We start from the raw sequence: 17,191 nt of genomic DNA on the forward strand, positions 1-17,191 counted from the left end.
TGCATTAAATGTGTGCAATTAAAGGCTTCATTGTATAGGGGTCAAAGAACGCAATGAAGAGCAGGCAAACTGAAGTGTTGAATTGTATTGAATAGAAATTGTGGGAGTATTCGGGCTCCATGTCTTCATCAGCGTTCAACGAGACCACTGTGGTGTTATCAGAGCAGTCCATGTGTTATTCAACCATGATTGTGAGCTCATTCTCCCAGACCTTAGGTCTGATTGAATTGCTCATTCATAGTCTGAATTTAGTTCGATTTGCTCCAATAGAGCATATACAGCCTTTAGTAAGAAAAAAGTAACCTGGACTCAACAAAGGAGATCCCATATGGCAATTTGTCAGGATGCGAAGTGCAGTCCTGAGAAGCGGTAATTGTGTTTTTCAATGCTGTGGCCGGTAATTTCTAGGTTAGATCTATGAGGTGTGATAGTAAAACAAATTGAAACATATTGATCTCTTTGATTGCGCAGGTTTGCGTATCTTTAGGCTATGTGAATATTGCAGGGTAAATACCACATTTATATTTTGCTCTCTCTGCATACACAGAGTGGTGGAATGAGAGGGCAAGAGAGCCCTAAAATTGTTGCTAGGCGACCTGACATCAGTTCTTCATTCTACAATCATTCTGTTGCCCACGTGTGTGCAGGCTGCGTATAAAGCCAATGGGAGCGAATCCACTCAGCCTTTGAGTGGATATTGCTCGCAGGGCTCCTTTTTCAAAGAGCTGAAGAGAAATTACGGCAATCGTCTCCCTCAAACACCCGTCTATCTGAAAAACTGCCTCAGTGACTAGCATGAAGTTTATGAAAAGACACCAGATTCTAAAGGAATTTCCTTCAAAATAATTGGATTGGTGTGCATGAGGACTTTGTCACTGGCAGAAAGAAGAAACTTTACTTTTTTCATCTTGTTTCAAGGTCTTTGCCAAGTCTAAAATTATGTTTCCAAGTGAAGACTGGAACTCAAGTGAGCTGCTTAACAGCTCCATTGGAAACTCCTCTACGGAGGACACGGAGGACGAGGAGCACCCCTTCCTGACAGATGCTTGGCTTGTACCCCTTTTCTTCTCTCTCATTATGCTAGTGGGGCTGATCGGAAACTCACTGGTGATCTATGTCATCTCCAAGCACAGACAGATGAGGACCGCCACTAACTTTTACATTGGTGAGTTCCAGCCAATTCCCTTTTTTTCTGCACAAAAGCTTTGGAAACCTTTTACCATATTAGACAAGCTCTTTTAAAAAGCTTTTAAAAACATTTCTTAGTGTTTGAATAATATATTTTAATCTCTTTTGTCAGTGTACTTTGTCATAAGTCAGATGAATCTCATTTTGCACAGAAATTGCAGTGACAGGAGGCAAACTGGAGTTCAGCCTCTTATTGACTGTGTCGGTATATTTGTGGTGAATGGTTCATTAGTCACAAAATGATGTACTGTCATGCAACTAAAAATTACTGCATACCCTCAAGGAACGCTGCACAAGGACCTCTTAAGCAAGATTGTGAGGTTAGGAAATGCCTTAAAATTGATGGAACTTGAAGGACTCAATCAAAAAAGTCATAGTCACTATATGACTAAATGTTGGCATTACAGTTTTTGTAATGTTCCTTATATGTACGTTTAGTGAATTGTATCAGTCTGTGCATGGAAGAGAATAAAGTCAGATCATCCACAGTGTCTCAAACTGATTTTTAGTGTCGCTGTCAGAGCTTGCATTTAATTCACTGCATTTTCACCTCACATTTCAACCATTTCTGTCTCCAATTATCTTGGACTGACAGAATCCCTGTACCCCTTGGAGATAACAGTAATACAAACAGTGTCACCTCACATTACACGTTCACTTTTTCCACACCTTCTAATCAAATGAAACAGATCTTTCATTTCACATATATTTAATTCCTCAGCTAACTTGGCTGCCACTGACATCATTTTCCTGCTGTGCTGTGTGCCATTCACTGCTACCCTCTACCCTCTGCCTGGCTGGATATTTGGGGACTTCATGTGCAAATTTGTTGCTTTTCTCCAACAGGTAAGCAGAGCACCTCAGGGAACAACACTGCAATACTCTATTTTTTCTTTTGTGTAGTGTAAATGTGTCACCTCAGATTGTTTTGAGCACAATGGCCATACCGACAAAGTCACTGTGAAATGAAAAGTTAGAGGAATAATTGTGTAAAGATCAATGCTGATAGGATTCTGGACTTCGGTACAGTACCCAACAGTGTCACCCAGTAGCAATAAATGGATTTGTACACTAAGACTTATAATATAGTCTTTATTCTTACTAGAAAATCAAGTTTTGGGCAATAATGACAGAACAAGTTTTAGAGTCGGGGGCAGCTCAAGATGGGCACATTGTGACATCGCTATATGGCTATGAATTGAATTTGCTCAAGTCATGTTACCTAATTCATATTCATGACCAAATGTTTGACTTGTCCTGGGTAGAAGTACTTGTATGGCCCTGTACAAGTTTTGGCAGTGAGATGCAATATCCAAAGAGTTAAATTAATAATAATAACAATAATATAAATTATTATTAGATTGAGTTTGTATATAGAAAAAAAAAGATAAATATGCATTACAAATTATAAAGTATAAATTCAAACAATATACTTACTTTGGTATGAGAGGTGCATAGACATTATTCAGTGCACATTTTCTGATTTCCACACCTATTTCACAGTCAATGTTCCTCTCTTGACAAGCACGTTCTGACTGTCTGGCAGAGACAATGCTGCTCATGGAACTGTGATTAGACAAAAAGGTAAAAAAGCAACCTAGACTCATTGGAAAAACATGCATTTGCCTACATTTTTGCTAAACTCCAAAAAAGTACACATACATATAATTCCAGTCTGCAGTTTCCACATATATTCCTTTTGACACAGCATGATTTCAGTGGCAGAATATCGATTAATAAAGATTTATTTTTGTGTCCATGTAACAACCTCAAAACACTTTACCACAGTGCATGATTTGTAAAAGAATGCATTCTGACATCTGCAGCACATAACAAGCTCCATATGTATGGCTTGTGCTTATGACTGAGAAAATTTCCTTGGTAGCTCACCTGGTACATTCAGCAAAATAATTTTTATCATTTTTATATCACGTTTGCTTTTGTTAACACTACTGGTAGGGTTTAGTGTAGGTGGTACTTCTTTTTTTTTTTGAAGATTTATTTTTGGCATTTTTAAATGGGGCTGTATGTTGGTGCACTGCCCACAAGGTTATCAGCGCCGACAGGTGGTACTTAATTTTAAACGCAAAATAGCATTAACCTTAACCATTAACCTAGCACCCCTAGTGTTTCAAGGTAAGTATCTAATAGATGCAAAACTACTTAATGATATTTTTAAATAGCATGAGATTAGTTATTGCTTTGTTTAGCATCTTTTTACAGTGAAATGTTGTCAAATACTGTAAACACAGAATAAATCTGTTTTCAACTGAGATTTTCAACACTGTAATAAATAAATAAATAAATAAATATATTAAAAAAAGGCAACTGTGGTTGCCAGAATAATTTTGTAAAAAATACAGAAAAACTGTAAAGACATTTACAGAACAAACTGTAAATTATACAGTATAAAACAGTAATTTAAAAAATGAATTTAAACCAGTAAATTTATCAATGCGTACTGCTCATAGACTGTATGAAAACATGGATGTAGTGTCCATGATGTCACCCTTAGATTTCTGAAGAGTAGATTTCTCAAGTGGCCACGCCCTTAATTATGCAGAACTTTAAGGCTTAATATAATTTACATGGATAAGTTATAAAAAAAATTCACCCCCCTCACAGTTGTCATGAACGGCAAAATTATATAGACCAAAACCACTTTTTGAACCAGGCTGTAAACTTTTTTTTTTTTTTTTTTTTTTGCTGTAAAGTTGGGCATTTTAACATGGGGAGCCAAAATACCTCAGTTACTTCTGGAATAAGAATATGACAACACATCATTTGTATTAGTAGCTTTGTTTTATGAAAGCCTTGTAAATCTCACCTTGTTTTTGATCAGCTACATCATCTATCTATCATCTGATTAAATCGTTATAAAAAAAAAAATGCTGACTTGACATCAATGTAGATTAAAACTTTGAAATGATCCAAAACACTATGAGGCGCTATGCTTAGTAAGAAAACTTTTGCTCCACCCACTTCCGGCTTGACGCTGCTGTCCTGAGACTGCTGTGATGTAAGGGTTCTGCGGTTCTGCAGCTGGGGATTATTGTGGAAACAGTCAGAGGAAAGCCTCAATGCTTCATTTGCCCATCACTAATTTAAATTTGTCAGGAACTTCGCGGTCACACTTAGCCAGCAGTAACTCAAAAAGATAACTTACAGTCCACTCTAATGTCCTTGAGATGGACTACAACACTCATATTTCTAACGAAAAACACATATTCAGGGAGATATCTAGCCGACATCTCCTTTCTCTCACTCCTTATCTCGTTCTTCGTCCCACCCTCTCCCATATCCTGATACCTGATTGGTCATTATTCACAAGGCACCTAATTACATTATAAAGAAATGAAATTGAAAGGCCCAACAGTTTAGGTTCTCTTTAGTTGTTTTTCAGTACCTTGGTTTTGGGCTGGAAAAATTTAGCTCTGATTAGATGATAGGCTGCTTAACATGATATACAGTATTTGTTCTGAATTTCAGATAGTCGTTTCCTTGTTAAGTAGCTTCAATGTAGTAATCTAATTACTTTTTCCAAAAGGATAACACACTACTATAGTATAGCTATACTTTAAAACTGTAACTTGTAGCTTGACAAGCTTCAAAGCTTTCCAACCACAGTGTTCTCTCTGCAGCAATACATAAAAGAGTAATCATCTGAGAACTCAAACAGTTCCATTTAAAACAACTATACAAAATATACATCAAAACAGAAAACCACCACTGAACAGAAATGCTCTGAGGAATACCATTTTTTTTTTTTTTTTTTTTTACATTTGGGTGTACATAAAGGAAGAACTGCTTTTTGTATGGCATTTCAACATTATGATTCATCCCTCATTTCATGTAGATAATAGAAGATGTGAGTCAATCTTATTCATAGCCTTGCGAGAGACTGCATCGGCCAAACAAAAAAAGTAGGACACAGTATGTTTCTAAAAGCTCGCATTAAAAACATAGGAAAAGAAAACTACCTATGTGACCAAAGGGATATGCCAGCCCGTCAAACATATGACTAGACACTCATTTCAGCTATACTTTGAAGTAAATTCATTTAAATAAGCAATGTTTCAGGGCAATTGGAACTAAATAAAATGTTACTTGTATAGTACAAGTCTGCTGTTAATTTACAAGTCTTCTTTCTTAGTTGTATTTAATTACTGGACAAATGAACAGCTTACACAAGCACCAAACAATCGCTGTGGGAGGAATAACTGCATAAATCCAGCTGTGTTTTTGCTCTTACCTTATCCTGTATTCTTCATACAGGTTTGGTCCAAAAGCACTGTGAAGATTATCTTGTCGGACACGCAGGCCTCCTCAGATTGAGGCCAAGCACAGATTTTTTTGTTTAATCATTAGATACCTTGCACAAAAGACGATGGGATGGAACAGCTCTTTGTTCACACCTGTTGCATCAGAGAGCTAAGGGATAGTTAAGCTTGCATAAAAACACTCGGCACAATGATTGACTTTATTCTCTAAAGCCTCTCCTCCTACATGATTCTTTTAATTTAAGATGAGCAATCAGGCACTTCAGTTCAATTAATTCACCAGACAAAACCACAAGTGAATGGGGCTATTTGTGTCTAGAATTAATTCAAAAGGCGATGAGCTAAAGACTGGCCTGTACTGAAAGCATTATGCGGATGGGTCTTTGATGTGTTAGATTTTAGATTAGGTAAATCCAATTTTCATGTTTACTGTAGTGCTCTGGAGCGTGTCTGTCTTGCATGTTCTGATAATGATATGTTTACATGATAACAAAGGTTTTGGCAATGTGTAGGTGACCGTACAGGCGACGTGCATCACTCTTACGGCAATGAGTGGAGACCGTTGCTATGTGACTGTGTATCCTCTGAAATCCCTGCACCACCGAACCCCTCGTGTCGCAATGATTGTTAGCATCTGTATCTGGATTGGTAAGTCATTTAGTACAATTATATATCACATACACAAAACATAAAGAAAGATAATTTTGTTATAATGTCATTAGATAGTTCACCCAAAAATGAAAATGACCCCATGATTTACATCCTAGGTGTATATGACTTACTTCTTTCAAACAAATACAATCAGAGTTGTATTATGTTACGCTGACATCCTATGTCATTCTCACCCTTCGGGAGCCATGTGGGACATGGTTTACTATGTGCTCAATTGGACTTCATTTAGACGTCTGAAAAATAACACCCACCCACTACCATTATAAAGCTCGGAAGAGCCAGGACGTTTTGAAATGTAACTCCGATTGGATTAATCTGAAAGAAGAAAGTCATATACACCTAGGATGGATGGAGGGTGAGTAAATTATGGGGTAATTTTCAGTTTTGGGTGAACTAACCTTTTGAAAAATGTCCTGGCTTTTCCAAGTTTTACAATGGCAGTGAATGGGGGTTGAGATTTGAAGCCCAAAAAAGTGCATCCATCCATCATAAAAGTACTCCACACGGCTCCAGAGGGTTAACAAAGGCCTCACCATGTTGCTTTTACATATGTTTTATTTTATTTAATTTTTTTATGTAAACTTGCAGTAGATGGACAGCATCTCAATTTTTCATTTCATTGTTTTGTGTTTTTAAATGCAATCGTGTTCTGTGTGAATGGCCCAACAGTGATGCAAATGTAAGTGCGTGATGGGGCCATTGATATAGAATTCTCTACATGAGACAAAAGCAGTAAAAAACAATGCAGGGTCTCGAGGCGCAAAAAATCTTTGATGCAGTGTATTAAAAACATGGCAATCATGCACAAGATGCAGCCAGACATGGCAAAACTGTCAGAACAAGAGTGCAGAAATCCACTCTGTGTGAATCAGCCCATAGAATCTCTTTATTCTTTCCAACGTTGTTTGTCTGTTATCTCAGCCTGATCTCTTTAGTATTTATACACAGCATTTATACACACACTTTATATTAGGTGGCCTTTTTTTTGTACATGCATGTTTTTACATTGTACATATATATATAAAAAAAAAACCCTGTATGTAATTACATCTGTAATTAATTTCTGTAATTACATTTATATTTACACTGTTGGCCCATCCCTTACACCTTAACCCACCTCAAACCTACCCATACAATCAAACCTGTCCCTTACCTTACCCATATCCCACCTCAATAGTGTTTTGCAATACAATATGAAAACAAGTACATTGTACTTATTTTTTTATGTAAGTACATAGTTAAGGCCACATAAAATGAGACCAAAAATAAATATAACATAAATATAATAGTAATATATATGAACTAATCTTATGCATCATGTTCCTTGCTCCTCTCTGTAGCAATCATGACAGAACACCGGACCAACAAAAAGTCTATTGGCATGTTTTCCCCCCATTCTGTTCAGTGTTTTTTGTTTCCTGTTGTTTCCCCATGGATCCCCTCGCCGCTTTCATCCGGTGTCTGGAGAGCATCTATCCCCAATCCAGAGCACAGCTAGACCCAGAGCCCAGCCCACCATCACCCCTCTGTGCAGAGCTTAAGCTCGAGCCCATCGATGACGGAGAGCCCGAGCCCACCACGACCGACGAGCCATCACAGAACAGTGCTGAGGATTGCTGCAGAGCCGGAGCTGCAAGTAATGTCAGACCAGGTGCGAGAGCCGGCTACAATGCCCGCCACGAGGGAAAGAGCTGTGGACAGCAAGAGCACGGAGAGGAGCTCCACCCCCTGCACCATGGCTGAGGGTGAGCTTATTGTGGATCTGGGACTGTGGTATACTGAGGGGGGTTGGATTTATGGGCCGACCTGCCTCCTGTCCTTCCTCCTTCGTCAGAGTCCTCTGTCAGTTCCATTCCCACATCCAGCTCGCTGACCGATTCACTCCCAAGCCCTATGATGACAGCAGCAATCTCCTTAACCTCAGCCCAAAAGAGGAGAATGAGGAGGAAAAGACTGTTGGGTCTAGCCCCTGACCAGAGTAAAGAGATGGCTCGAGCCCCTGACCAGAGTTGAAAGATGGCTATAGCCTCTGACCAGAGTTGAGAGATGGCTTTAGCCCCTGACCAAAGTCGAGTGATGGCTCCAGCCCCTGACCAGAGCCCAGAGAGGGCTGTGGTTCCTGCGTCCGGCCCAGAGAGGGCCCCTGTTTCCACGTCCAGCCCAGAGAGGGCTGCGGTTCCCACGTATGGCCCAGGGAGGGCCATAGATCCCGAGTCTAGCCCAAGGAAGGCTCCTGTTTCCACGTTCAGCCTAGAGATGGCTGCAGTTCCCACGTATGACCCAGGGGGGCCACAGATCCTGAGTATAGCCCAAGGAGGGCTCCTATTTCCACGTCCAGCCCAAAGAGGGCTGTGGTTTCCACATATGGCCCAGGGAGGGCCAAAGATCCCGAGTCTAGCCCAAGGAGTTCTCCTGTTTCCATGTCCACCCCCGGGAGGGCTCCTGTTTCCACGTCCAGGCCAGAGAGGGAGGGCCAAAGATCCCGAGTCTAGCCCAAGGAGTTCTCCTGTTTCCATGTCCACCCCCGGGAGGGCTCCTGTTTCCACGTCCAGGCCAGAGAGGGCTGCGGTTCCTACTTATGGCCCAGGGAAGGCCTCAGTTCCCGAGTTTAGCCCAGAGAGGATTCCTGTTCCTGAATACGGCCCAGAGAGGGCTTCCACACCTACCTTGGTGTGTTGTCATCCATCCTTCGCCTCGGGAGTCAATTCCTCCTGCTGCGCCTCGTCACTCTGGCTCTGTCAGGCTCCTCCTTCCCTTCGGCTTCTCCTTGGTCCTCTGTCGCTCTGGCTCCACCACGGCCTTCTGGATCCCCTCCTCGATCGCCTGAGCCATGTACTCTGCCTTGGCCCTCCGGATCCTCTCCGTCCACTTTGGGCTCCTCTATCACCTGCTCCGGTGCCGTCGGTCGGTCCCCTGGAGTCGTCAGCCCTTCCTCCACCATGGCTCCTCCCTCTGTCCGCTCCACCGTGAGTCGCCTTCATGGTTGTGGCCTGGGTCCCATCTAGGGATGCTCGGATTCACCTTTTTCACCTCCGATACTGATTCTGATACCTAGGGTTCAGTATTGGCCGATACCGATCCCGATCCGATATCAGTGTTTTTTGTTTTTTTTTTTTTTTAATAAATGTAGAATTTATATATATATCTCTGTGTGTGAAACTGATAATCATTCTTTCACAATCTACTAAATATAGACTACTTTATTATAAAGAAAAATAATTAATATGGAAAAATATTTGTATATTCATAATCTATGACAAAAATATATCATAAACTATGTTAGTGGATAATTCGGCAGCAAAAGTTATTCTAGAAAAATCAGTGCACAATAATTTTAGAAATCCAAACATTTAAAAAACAATATTTTGTGGGGAACAAATAAAAGTGTTGCACTAAATATGGTAAAATGTTACACATTGCTATTTGTATTATAAAATCCATTAATGAAAAACATTCATGAATATGTGTATATATATAGTATATACTGTAAAATGAAAATACATTTCTTTTAAATGAATAGCATATTTTTTAATAAGGCAACAACATATGATAGATTCGATAGGACAAAACATAAATAGTGCGGCATGAAGTGCTTACAATATGTACATCCGGTAGGCAGAATGATGTGCTTGAAGCAACACGGAGTCACAACACGCAGCACTTTGCATTAAAAAGTGCAAAGCACAAAGGGAAGAGAAATTGATGCATAGTATATTATATCGGTGCAACAGTTATTGAGCCTTTCTTTTAACAGTTTTAAATTTTAGTTACTGTGCGTGTTAAAAACAATGTACTGTATAGTCTTTTCTACGCCTGTGTTTTGTTCTCACAGACACCGGTAGCATGTAACAAAACAACATTAAACTCCGGCAAGAAGATAAAGTCCTTTTTGCAAAATCATAGACATTTATTTACAAATCAATATGATAATGAGAATACAGAATGATCTTGGAAAGAGCTTTACCAAGCAGACTGTCGTAACCGAATGTGACCAGGGTTTAAAGGCTGAACGAATGACTGACAGCCACAGCAGAGAAAAGTTGAACCACTGATGGCAGATGGACTATTCTGACAATGTCTTTCATATTTTTCTGGACCTTGACAGTGTAATTTACTTGGCAGTCAATGGGACAGTCACAAGCCTCCTGGTTTTCTTTCAAAATATCGTAAATTGTGTTCCGAAGACGAACAAAGCTTTTACGGGTTTGGAACGTCATGCGGGTAAGTGATTAATGACAAAATTTAACCCTTTAAGCTATCATATGGCTTCAAAAGTAAAACAGAATAATACGCACAATCTCGGATATTGATCTGCCCTCTCTGACCGATACCCGATCCAACAAAAAATCGGAGAATCGGAGCCGATACCCAATATGAATATCGGATCGGTGCATCCCTAGTCCCACCTGGCTCTGCCTGCTCCAAGCCCATCCTATCTCCATCTGGTCTGCCCTGGCTCATCCCCCTGTCAGCTCCACCATGGGTGCCCATCCTCCTCCTGAGCCTCCTCCCAAGTTCCCACCTGTCCCTCTCTAAGTTGTTTCTACGGCGCCTTCCAGAAGGGGCGATATGTCATGCCCATGGACTGTCTGTGTGTGTTTTTCTCCCCATATGCTCCCCATGACCCAGTTTCTCCCATGTGTGATTGTCTCATTTGGTTCAGATGTGTCTCGTTAATTACTTAGTTTAGTCCTGTATTTAAAGTCTTGTCTGCCCTATGTTCCTTTGTCTGGTGTTAAACTTCTTGATGTGGTACGTGTGTCTCCAGCCTGCCCTGTGTTTCCCTCCGCTTGGATTATTAAAGACTGTTGTTTATGATTATCCCTCATCTCCGCATTTCTTGCTCCTCTCTGTAGCAATCGTGACACCCACTAAGTCAGACAATTCTATTTTTCTATAACTTTTTTCCCCTGAATAATTAATGTAGATGCTTTAGTAGAAATTCATCCTTCACATTTATTCTTTTAAACATGTCCACTTCCATGTAATTGCATGACAGCACCTAACTGCACGTAACCCAGAATACTATAAAATTAAAAGTCTAAAAATGAAAAGGATTAAAATTCTCATTATCCCTTTTCTTATGCAACAAGGTTCCTTCATCCTTTCCATACCAATCTTCCTGTACCAGAGGCTTGAGGATGGATTTTGGTATGGACCAAGAAAATACTGCATGGAGAGGTTTCCATCAAAGACCCACGAGAAAGCTTTCATCCTCTATCAGTTCATAGCCGTATATCTACTGCCTGTCATTACCATCTCCTTCTGTTATTCCTTCATGCTGAAGAGAGTGGGACAAGCCTCTGTGGAACCAGTGGATAACAACCATCAGGTATGATCGTGGGTAACAACCATCAGTGATGACACGCCACTTAATGGATATGAAAGACTATATGTGCTTTAATCTATTATTCAGGTTTATATCCTCCTGAGAGGTTGTGAAACATCTTGGTTTCTTTTCTTCTCTTCAAAAGTAAAGAAATAGAGGTGTAGTATTTATTTTTATTTAAGGTGGTATAAATATAGTTTATTTGGGGGAATAATATATGTAGCACCTTGTAAAAAATAAATAAATACAGAGCTTGATTTTGTACATGGTACACCTAAATATTAATAAAATGAATTTAATGTATTTTAAATAAAATTTTTGAGGGTTTATTCCTGATTTTTAATATTTTGTAAAGATAATTTTCACAGCAAAAACAGCATTAAGTCATCTGGTGTAGGTGTGTTCCAGTAGGCGGTGTGTGTATGATAAATTAATTAATGTATATGCAGGGATTTTTTTTTTTATGGTTGTTCCGTAAGGAAAGTAGTTTCTATTAAAAAAAATAATAATGAAAATAAAATCCAATAATTGGTAATTATACATAATAGCAATTTTTATAGGGTAATCATTTTGTACAGAGAACACCACAAAAGGTTATTTTATTGATTTATTTTATTTATTTATTTATTTTTTGAGTTATTATACACTGCATGAGCAAAGTCAGTAAGTTTGTTCCAATGCAATACCGTTAACTTTTCAGGAAAAAGACAGTCCTCTCTGGGTCAAAAAGATCAGAACAAAACAAGGTATAAGCTTTGAAGATAAACAAGCATATATTTAATGTATTTTTTTGTTTGTTTTTTTTTTTTTTATTAGAATAAATTGTTTAATTATGGTGTGATATAAAGAGATTTTTTTTTATTTTTTTTTTTTTTGGTTTTCTTTCACTCCTTCAGACAGTGCTTTATTCTTTTTTTTTTACTAACTGCTGAACTGATCATATACTGCCTATAAAAACCAAACTAAGCTGAACAGATCAGTTGATGTTACGCATACACTGGGTTCAGATGTGCCTTGGACATGTCAGACAGCTGAAACATTCACATGTGATTTGTGACCATTTTTTATTTGTATTTTTTTCTGACAGGGTTGTGACAGGGTTTAGGTTCACACCTATGCTTCACAATTTTCAAGCAGTGGCACAAATTCTTTATTAGACTGAGATCTGTGGTATTTTCTCTTTGACAAGAAAACCAGTCCCTGATAATGAAAAGCCACCTCACAGCTTGATGCTGCCACCACCACACTTCTCTGTAACAGTGACTTTTTGATACATGGTCAGTATAGCAGACTAAAAGCCGCTAAAAGCTCTATCTTATCTAAGAAAAAAAGAGCTCCCACATTACAGCTGAGTGACCTCTCACTCACTCAGAGTTCCTGAGTCACCATACTGCCAGCAGATGTTTACACGGTCTTACAGGTCTTTTTCTTATTTTTTTTTTTCTTATAGTGAGTTTTTTAAGGAATGAATAATTAATGCAGCAGTGCTGCAAAATTACATTTGGATTTTGTATTGTACCCTTTTCCTAATTAATGCTTTTGTTTCATATTATCTTCTTCGCTACTTTATCTTCACTGTAAATTCTTTGCTATGGTCTGTACTGTTCATTTTCAAAGCCAACAGATTCACAACATTAATAATGATGGAGCTGTGCCATCTTAATCCAGAAAATATGCTGGCTAATTTAGTAATTCAGAGATCAAACTCAACTGTTTTTACAGCAGAAATTGTTTTATTTATCTGGGTATAGTTACAACAGTATATTGCAGTTTTGTATTGTACGAATATTTAAAGGTCAGTGATAAATAAGGATATCTAAATTGATGAAATATAGTCATTGAATTCATGTTGCAATAAATAAATAAATAAATAAATAAATAAATAAATAAATAAATAATAAATGGTGTAACCAAAAAAAAAAAACTTTTCTTCAATATTCTTATATACACATCTTAATCAATATTTAAAAATATATTAATATAAATCTATAATTAAATATCTAAAAACATATCCATTTTGAACCATTTTTCTTAACCTAACTTGCCTTCATTTTTCTTAAAAAAATAGCCATACAGGGAACTTTCTTTTCTGTCACATAACTATTATATCAGTTTTTACAATATCAGTCATGTTTTAAAATAAAATATATTTTAGATATGTAAATATGTGAGAGAGAGATTATGCTAATTTTGTTATGTTTACATTTTTTTTTTTTATGATTTTTTTTGATTGATTTTTTTTTTACTTTATACCCCATGAAAAATATCAAAGTTAATTTTAATTCAGAAACTGTAAACATTTTCATCAAAAAGAGGTGTATTCAATTCATTTTTAAATATTTGTTAATAACATCCAGACAGAATTTTTTTTTTTCTTATCTTGTCAGATTTAAGTACATTCAAATTACAAAGAACTGCATTTCAGTGTATAACTTCATTAGAATTACTGAAATTCTTAATACTTTTGCAGAGTGTTAGTGCTACATATATATATATAAGTTATACAATATATATATATATATATTATATATCTATATATATATATATATATATAGTATATACATCTATATACATATATATACTATATACTAGATCTATTATATTATACTATATATATATATATATATATATATATATACTATATACATATATATATATATATATATATATATATATACATATAATAGATATAAATATATATATACGATATATAGTATATATATACATATATATACCTATAATATATATATTATATATATCTATCTATATATATATATATCTATATATAGATATATAGATATAATAGAATGTGGACTTTTCTTTAAAATGTCATTGATCAGTTTTTTTTTTTTTTTTTTTGTAAAATCATATATCAGACCCTTTTGCCTGCTATAATCATATCAAAACCTTGTTTATTTCAGGTCCACCTGCTCTCAGAGAGAACTATCTCCATTAGGAGTAAGATTTCCAAAATGGTAGTGGTCATTGTTGTTCTTCTTCACCATGCTGCTGGGGTCCCATTCAAGATCTTTGTCCCTATTCCAGTCTTTCTATCCCAACTCTTCAAAGCCAACTAGCAACATACTAAGATCAAGAACAGGGACCAACTGCATGTCCCTATGCCAACATCCTTTCTATCCACCCTATTGTCTAACGGTTTTTAGGGCGCCAGCATTCCCGCAAGTCCCTTCCAGAGAAGACCTTTCCCTGCCCTCTTCAGACACAAAGTGGAGATAACAGCAGTATCGCCTCCCGCACGGCCAATGCAGAAATAAAGTTTGTAGCAACGGAGGAGAGCAACACTGAGAGGAAATGAGAGCAGATGACACCTCAACCATGAATCCATGCCAACTGTCTAGTCGCCGAAGCGCAGGCTTCCCCCATAAATAGGGGTTATATTTAGTTTGCTGAGTTGTGAAAAAATTCTAATGTGGTACAAAAGGCCATTTAGAAGGCAAAGAACTGCAAAAGTGCACATAAATTATTACAGTTATAATTACAGCTGGAGTTAAGTAGTATTATTTAATATTGGCATCCAACAACTCTTATGATTGGCCCTGCCATGTTACAAGAGCTTGCGTTTTTAAAAGTTGTATGGAAAGCTCATTTTGCAGGGCATAAGTTTGCAGATAGGGAACCAAACGGATGTTCTGCCAGCGGAGATGTGTAGGAGCTTGCCTGAGAGGATGTTGACTAAATCAAACATGGCAACTGTTGACTCATCTATGTGTCGTTTGGACATATACCTAGACACCTCCCTGTGCACTACTTCCTCATGAACGCCCCATGCCAAACCTGCCCTTCTCCTTCATTCGGTTTGTATCTTATATATCCTTCATCGGTTGTATTTATATATTCTGAGCATTCTACGACATGGCTCAACCTAAAGAGGTGTACTCACAAGGTATAGACTCTCTCAAAGCAAACTGATTGAATTGTTGTTGAGAGAATGTTGATTCGAAGAATTTAATTGCTGCACCTGCAGGATAGGAAGTTGTGATTATTCTGCAGGGATAGGGAAGTGATTGAGGTTAATTATGTGGATGGAATTTGAGGTTTTAAAGGTTAAATGGAATTGAAGATGATAAATTTTATTTAAAAAAATAGGATGCAGCATAATGTCTCAATAACCATTTTCAAGGAGCAATTCACCTAGAATGTTTTTTGCGTTTAATAATCCGAGAAAAATGCAAAGATTTTTTTTTTTTAATGTTTCAGTACTTTTAATTTTTTTTAAATAACCATTTTCATATTATACTTAGGGGGGGGGGGGGGGGGGGGGGGGGGGGGGGGGGGGGGGGGGGGGGGTGGGTGGGGGGGGGGTACTGTGTCATGCGCAAGTTGCTGCTAAAAATGCTGGATGGGGCGCAAAACGGTCAAATATGTCCATCTACCCTAGTAAAAAACTAATTACATTTATTTCATACTAAGTATTGTTCAAATCTATTAGCATATTCACTGACATATCATTCGAGACTTATTGATATAAAAATTATAATTAAACTTTATTTGGAGTACTACTTGTGCACAATCCACATTTCTTAATATTATGCCTAAAATGTGTTTTAATGTCACTTGATGAGGATGATATGATCTTTAAATAATAAAGGTCTTTAAATGTACGATATTTAGCACATTCAAATATACTTTAGTGTATCTTAAGTTGGACTTCAGCACTATTAAAGTACATTAAATACAAAATTAGTAGTTCCAATTTAGCAGATTTTAAATATACCAGTTTGGTATACTTAAAGTACAATTGCAGGATATTTTTATTAAGTACTTTTAAGTATGTAAATTTGTTTGTTTTTTTTTGGTTTTTATACTTTTATTTATTTTTTTTTTGTTTGTTTTTTTTTTTTTTTTTGCACTAGAGTAGTGCATTTTGACAATGGAAAAGAAGTGCATTGGAATGCAATAAAGTTTTTTGGTGTGAACAGCCCCTATGTTGTTGTAAAAATGCAACACTCATGTGCAAGATACTGGAAAAGCAGTGCGAAGCAGTGGTCTCAAGGTTTTTTTTCTGAGAGGCATTTTAAAGAAGGAATAATTTTTTTTTTGTGTTTTGAAATACTAAATAATAAAAAGGTGTTGTGGAGGAATTTTTTTTATGTGTATTTTTTTTAATAAGTGAAGTGGTGAAATATGTCCTAGCAAGATTACAATTAAACAAAGGAATTTAGAAAAGTGAAATGCAAAAATGCTTTCTGTGGGAATTGCCCGTAAGTTAATAAAAACACTCAAAAAGCAGCACAACACAGTGGTCAGTAATGTTTTTGTAAGGGGCCATTCACAAAGAACAAGTTTTTGTGTTGAAAATTGGCAAGACGCAAGTGGAATTAAAAAAAAAATGCAAATGCATTTAAAAAAGTTCTTTTAACTTGAGCACCATGTTTTTAAAACGCTGTCATCTGCTATAGACAGTGCAAATGCACAATGGTTAAACCCATCCTTCTAGTGCTTGTTTACATAGAAAAGCAACTGAAAAGTAGCACAGTGAAATGCAAATATGTGTTCTGTTAAAATGGCCCTAAGTTGTCTGTACCTTGACCCTTTAGGACATTTAAACGAAACACTTACAAAAACAATGGTCTAAGACTTAGTCTAGCACATGTTTACATTGAAAAACAATTAACAAGCAAGGAAGTGGAGCGCAAAAACGCATTATGCATGAACTGTCACTTACATATTCAGTGTTCTGGATTTGGGAAATTAATAGCAT

General features: G+C 37.2%; 1 protein-coding gene across 1 annotated transcript; it reads left to right on the forward strand.

Annotated features, from left to right (window-relative positions):
• The first annotated feature begins 698 nt into the window (after positions 1 to 698).
• On the forward strand, positions 699 to 15,178 carry kiss1ra (KISS1 receptor a). Its single transcript, XM_042718534.1, is given in 7 exon segments — positions 699 to 1,165; positions 1,910 to 2,034; positions 5,981 to 6,116; positions 11,234 to 11,472; positions 14,391 to 14,504; positions 14,506 to 14,586; positions 14,588 to 15,178. Coding segments are annotated over 7 exon segments (1,119 nt in total). The 5' UTR covers positions 699 to 939; the 3' UTR covers positions 14,786 to 15,178.
• The last annotated feature ends 2,013 nt before the right edge of the window (positions 15,179 to 17,191 follow it).

The sequence above is a fragment of the Cyprinus carpio genome, chromosome B2 (genome assembly GCF_018340385.1).
Source record: "Cyprinus carpio isolate SPL01 chromosome B2, ASM1834038v1, whole genome shotgun sequence".
Lineage (NCBI taxonomy): Eukaryota > Metazoa > Chordata > Actinopteri > Cypriniformes > Cyprinidae > Cyprinus > Cyprinus carpio.